This window comes from Lissotriton vulgaris, chromosome 2_1 (assembly GCF_964263255.1).
Source record: "Lissotriton vulgaris chromosome 2_1, aLisVul1.2, whole genome shotgun sequence".
NCBI classification, from domain to species: Eukaryota; Metazoa; Chordata; class Amphibia; order Caudata; family Salamandridae; genus Lissotriton; species Lissotriton vulgaris.
The window spans coordinates 464,477,923-464,483,922 of NC_141687.1; the positions used below are offsets into that span (position 1 = coordinate 464,477,923).

Genomic DNA, 6,000 nt, shown 5'->3' on the forward strand with positions numbered 1-6,000 from the left:
TTTTCCGGGGTTACATTATCTAGTGCAGGCATAAGGTCAAGGGTTATTGAAAGATTAACTGTTTGGAAAGAATCAGTGACCCCTTTTTCCAGGGTTGAAGTAATTCTTGGGATCGTTGGTGTTAGTGAGAGGCGCCTCTCAGTGCCTTTGATCGCACCAGAAACATCCACAATTACCTGGCGTAACATTTTATCAATGGGGGAACGCACAGAGGCCTTCTGTCTAGTATTTGACCTTGTAAATGGAGGTATACTTTCCCCCATGGTAAATAAAGTGACTAGTTCAATTTGGTCGAGGTGACAGTCTCCATGAAATACTACAGATGGTATAAGACCAAGATTTTTGCTGATTACACCCCCCAAATGCACTTTCAACAAATGTTGCCAAGTAACCAAACATTCAGCTTAATAACTCACGTAGCACAAGTCTTTAGGGGGGTGGATCAGCCTAGCCTCAGACAGTCTCGGACGGGCTCAGACAGGCCTGCCTTTGGCCCAGGCTTCGCCCACGTGCGTCCCGCGCTGCGGGAGCCATTCTGCGCTTATCAAGCGCCTCCTGGCGCTTCCTGGTGACGTGGTTGGTGGGCGCCGCAGGAGGGATGCCGGGACTTGTAGTCCTTTGACCCGTGCCGTTGGCAGTAGTGCAGCGGGAGCAGGGAGGAAGGGAAGGTGAGCATTGCGATCCCCTCGGACTGTTAGTGTGGAGGAGATGACAGTGACCAAGAGTTAGCGGGACCCGAGGAGCGGTAGCCCTTCTCTGCTCATCAAGCGCCTCCTGGCGCTTCCTGGTGACGTGGTTGGTCGCGCCACAGGAGGGATTCCGGGACTTGTAGTCCTTAGACCCGCACCGGTGGCAGTAGAGCAGCGGGAGCAGCAAGGAAGCGAAGGTGAGCTTTGCGGTCCCCTCGGACCATTAGTGTGGAGGAGATGACAGTGACCAAGAGTTAGCGGGACCTGAGGAGCGGGAGCACTTCTCCTCTTATCAAGCGCCTCCTGGCGCTTCCTGGTGACGTGGTTGGTGGACGCCACAGTAGGGATACCGGGAATTGTAGTCCTTAGACCCGTGGCGTGGCAGTAGTGCAGCAGGAGCATCGAGGAAGGTGAGCGTTGCGGTCCCCTCGGACCGTTAGTGTGGAGGAGATGACAGTGACCAAGAGTCATTGGTTACACGAGGTATGAATTTGGAAAGTTTCACATTTTTCTCTTCCAAAGTAGGTATTCACTCCAAACTTGTGGCATCTGGTCTGGAGTCTGCTTCTGGAATGACTACTTCACCACTCAGATTGATTATTTGAGTTTATTGAAAGCCGTCCTCTGCGAAGTGTTCCATCACTGTAGCTAAAATGAATGTATGGCTGCCATTGTAGGCCTGCACTATGCAATATACATTTGGAAGGTTTAAGGGTGTATGAAATTTAATTGCCACAATTTTGAGTTGCTCTTACAGGTAACATAAATCTGCTTTTTGTGTCTTGTGATTAGTGAAGCTAGTCAGAAAAGACTACTATGCTCTGCAGATCAGAAGCGGGCGTGATTTTTTAATATGGCACTTAATAGTGTAATAATGGTGTAGCATAGTTCAACAGGAAGAGGAAAACATTAAACCATTTCAGACTGAAAACATAATTTTCTGTAATTATAATGTGTCATTAACAGCGCATTAATCACTGCACGAAAATTACAATGCCTGCAGAAGGACCAAGCCATGTGCCAAATGATCTGAAACAGATTACGTTAATTTGATCATTAGTTCCTAAAAAGTAGTTCTTGCCAATACCTCAATATTATGGAAAAACAGAGTGTGCTAGCAGAAGTGAAACAAGTTTTAATGTATGATAATATATTCGCTATTATTCTTTGCCGAAGCGCGTTCTCCCTTATTTGCATAATACTCAGGAAGGCTGCTGAGATAATAAATAAAGCCTGCCTGCTTGAATTCGCCCATCCATCTGTTTAATGTTGTTTAAGTCAAGATACATGAAAAAGCTCAAATCTCCAATGTTGTTCAAGGCAATCTACCGCGAAGTCATCTTCTTTCATCATTTCAGTCAAAAAATAAGGAACTTTTTTGTGCTTCTCGGGTTCAATTTAACGAAGAGTACATCGCCCACTTTAACTACTGACATCATCATGAAAACACAATACTATCAAGTTTTGCTTCGTAAATTATTTGGATTGGCTAATTTGGTTCAGATCTGCAGATACCAGAGCAACACTTAGTGAACGTTTCCTCCAATTTAACCCACGTGACAAAATACAGTTTTCTGTCAATATGCTGACTGGTTTTGTTCTGAGAAATAACATTTCTTTTCTATTTTTTTTTACAAATTCTAAATCAAAGCCATACATTTTGAGTGACCTTCAGATGAAAAGAAATCTTAAGTGTTCAACGGCATCATTTAGTATTATAATGACTTTAAAAAAAGAATATTCTTTATTTTTCATCATTTATTCACCTTCGATTTTTACCAAAAAGATGATGGTTGGACAGTTAACTAGTTTTATAAAAAGCCTCAAATTAAATTTTGTTGCTATTCTCACTATCTTTCACTTGCAATTTTTAGAGAGACTCTTAATCACCCTATATCCACCCGCTTCTTTTGTTTTAATACTATAAGTTCCATTAAGACAAACATTGATTGCATTTCCATATCCATCATAGTATTTTTGTTCTTTGAAAGGCCACTAATCTCATGACTATATTTCAGTTGTGGGTTTCAGTATGTCAATATTAAGTACAGTCTCATCATTAGAAGCTGTGTGTCTTGAATCGAGAGTTAGCACAGTTTACCCTTCAAGACGTGCTATTTCACTCATTAATAAAGTTATTACATTTTGTATACTTATCTTCTTCATATTGCTCAGAGACTAATTTGTCCTCTGATTTCCACATATTCCTCTACTCCCTCAAACACTTTAAGGGATATGCACAGTTCGCTGGTACTTAATAGAATGTGTAGTATTTCCATTAATTTTACAATTGTCTGCGTAAAATTCCAATGATAATGAACATTCAGTTTCGCACATGACTTTGCAGTTTTGTGTACTGTTGTAGTGCTTTGTCATTCTTCTTATACATTGTTGGTTTTATAACCATCGTTGTTCTGGTCAGTTTGTTGATTACTAGTATAATAATCTAAATTTGAATTATGCAGTGGAAAAAATGTCCTTGTGTCTAGACATAAATTCTATCCTTAACGTGATTTTCAGAAGATGGATGGAAAATAATGACACTGTACGCCATTTGTCCTCAGTGTCGTGGTGATTGAAACATTTTCTGGTGTAGTACTCTCACTTCCTAAGATTCTGAACAGAACTAGATGGTGTAGACAGATGGCAACACGGAAAAGAACACAATTATACAAAATATTTACTTTACAAAAGCCATATTTGCTGTGTATTTGCTAGAAAGGGAGAAAATAAACAAAATCAAATAACAAAGATAGGGTGCTGTAGAGTGTACCAATGATCTAGAACGTGTTGTTTTGAGACTAATGTAATCTAGAAAAAAAGTTGGTGAAAATTGTAAATCTAGCATTCTCTGCAAGGAAGCAAGTGCAGGTACAATGTATAACATATTGCATAACTAATTAGAATTAATTAAGTTTAAGTGTGTTTTAATAATTGATGTATGCTCCAAGGACTTCAACTGTACCAATAAAATACTTTCAATAAAATAAATGTGTTGACAGTGAGAGGAAAGGCGAGAGCTGAGAGGAACTGGAGTGAATTGAAGCTCATAAGGCTGACAGAGGAGCTGGTTGACCAGGGTCTCTCCATTTCCCTTAGCATAACTGCAGAATTATGTAGAGGGTACTGTCCAGGCTCCACACAGCAGCGTGAACAGTGGCTGCTCAGCGTTTCTTTGGATACCATCAGGTACAGCTCCCATCCAGTAGCGTAGTGTTGGGGCAGGCTTTTAGTGGCTCACACTCTCAAACTTCCTCCTGAAGTTGTCTTGTATGTGAGTTTCGTGTGTGTGTCTTGTTTGATACTGTAATGTATCCCAAAGGTTCCCTCATAAACACTTTTGCTCTTTCTTTTGACAGTGCTCATTGACAAAGACCAGAACCCAAAATGGAAGCCTGCAGTGATAGAAGAAGTAACAGAAGACTATCTGGACAGTTGCTTCAAGTCATTGGGGAGTGAAGATCTGAAGCTTTAATAAATTAACATATTGGGGTTTCTTCTGTCAGAATAAAAGAGTAAAATAGTTTAAATAGCTAGTGCATAGCAAATTAACAGTTTATTGGGATGTTGCCACTTTTTGTTCACCTCCTTCCTACTTAGCATGTTTGGCAACAGGGAAATGTTTTGTATAATTTCAAACAGCACAAGAGAGAAATTCATTTTACAATTTCAGTGTTTCTGTTACTTTAATGTTAACTTTAATCATGAAGGTAGAATATAAAATGTTTTAACAAGAATGATGATCATTTACGGTGTATCCAACACATTAAAAACATGCTGTGCGGGAGATAGTGCCTGATGCCATTGTACAATATTCGGGAATCAGTTCTTCAAGAAGTGTTTTAAGACACTGCAAGTATGGTAACATGTCAAATATGATATTTTTTTTATACAAGCTGTATTGTGTATTTATGGGACGACAGATAATGAATTCGGGAAAAGGTAGCAGCATTCGCTGGAGAAATAATAAATTCTATCTGAATTTAATACACCTTAAGTTTGGTATTGTATTTGCAATATTAAGTGGAAAATGAAAAATTAGTCTATTTTACACATTAAGTATTGAAAAGAGAAACATTGTACCTCCCCATGACAGAAAGCACTAACAAGTAACCTGTTAGACAATATTCTTTTTTTTTTTTTAAATGTGCACTTCAAACGTCAGAAACATGAAAACGAGGCAGGAGGAGCTGTATGCTCTTATGGTTCGTATTGTTAAATCTGTATTTTTGCAGGACAAAGTTTTCTGAATGCCCAAAAAGTTTATTTGCAAATTTTGCAATAAAATGTAGTGAGGGCAATGTCTGTTTGTTTCTTCACCTTCTAAATCTTCTATCATTAACATAGGATACTAATAAAAGGCACACGGACATGAACAAAGTTACAGCGGAATACAGCTTTCTCATTTTTAAGTGGGCGCAGACACATTACCCCTCACTAGGAAGCAATGAAGAAGATATTTACTTTTATTAATTTACCCTTTGATAGACCGTGATTCCTGGCAAATTAAAATACCCAAACTCAGGTTAGGGATTCCAAAATTGGTGCCCAAAATACTTAGTAGCACACTGTATTACTGTAGAGCATCATAGTATCTAGCGGCGTTAAGAATATAAAGGTGCCCCATTCACATACATACTCATTGTTTTTTCTCTTAGTTAAAGACTGTGCCACTGACGGACGTTTAAGATACAGCCGTGGTGCGATAGGAGAACATGAAGAAGTTGCAGAGGCCGTAATATCCATCAGAATATCACAAGACTAATTCAGAGTCAATAATAGCAACTCTGTACTTTTGGGTATGGTTCAGTTTTCAGCTATGTTTTGGCTTGTACAGTTTTGTATAAATGTGACTGCAGGTTAGTTATAGGGGGGCTTAACAAAATTAGTATTTCTAATTTTACTCTCATAGAAATATTGTGCACTGTTACTGCCAAAACTGTGGAAAAGGGTTACATCAAGCTTTCACACACCCTTTCGGGTGTCTTGCTTCATCATCGGGCGTTGCTTTTCAGGGGGGTGGCTCTGCTGTCCCCCACGAGCCCTGCGAGAGGGCTCTTTTTCGGAGATCTTTTAAAGGAGACACCACAGTTGTGCATGTGGGTGTGTTGGCCGAGGGAAGTGAGTGGGTGAATTAAAATTACCTTCACGATACCCAGAAATCACATTTCATTCAGGGGTCCGGAAGATAAGGTAAACAAGCATTGGCATAGCCAATAGGTCTCGCCTTCGGAACCTTATAAGTATTTAGTTATGCAGTACAATATCCTTGGTGCAACATCATCAACTGTTGCATGGCTAAACACGTATA

The 6,000-nt window shown here is 39.8% G+C and overlaps 1 protein-coding gene across 1 annotated transcript in view; it reads left to right on the top strand.

The window, feature by feature from the left end:
- HIBCH (3-hydroxyisobutyryl-CoA hydrolase) overlaps window positions 1–4,676 on the top strand; it is a 1,142,718-nt gene extending 1,138,042 nt beyond the window's left edge. Inside the window, exon 14 of the mRNA XM_086955371.1 lies at window positions 4,049–4,676. Coding sequence (XP_086811497.1) covers window positions 4,049–4,164 — 116 coding nt within the window. The 3' untranslated portion in view covers window positions 4,165–4,676. The remainder of the gene's footprint in view (window positions 1–4,048) is intronic.
- Window positions 4,677–6,000: the final 1,324 nt, after the last annotated feature.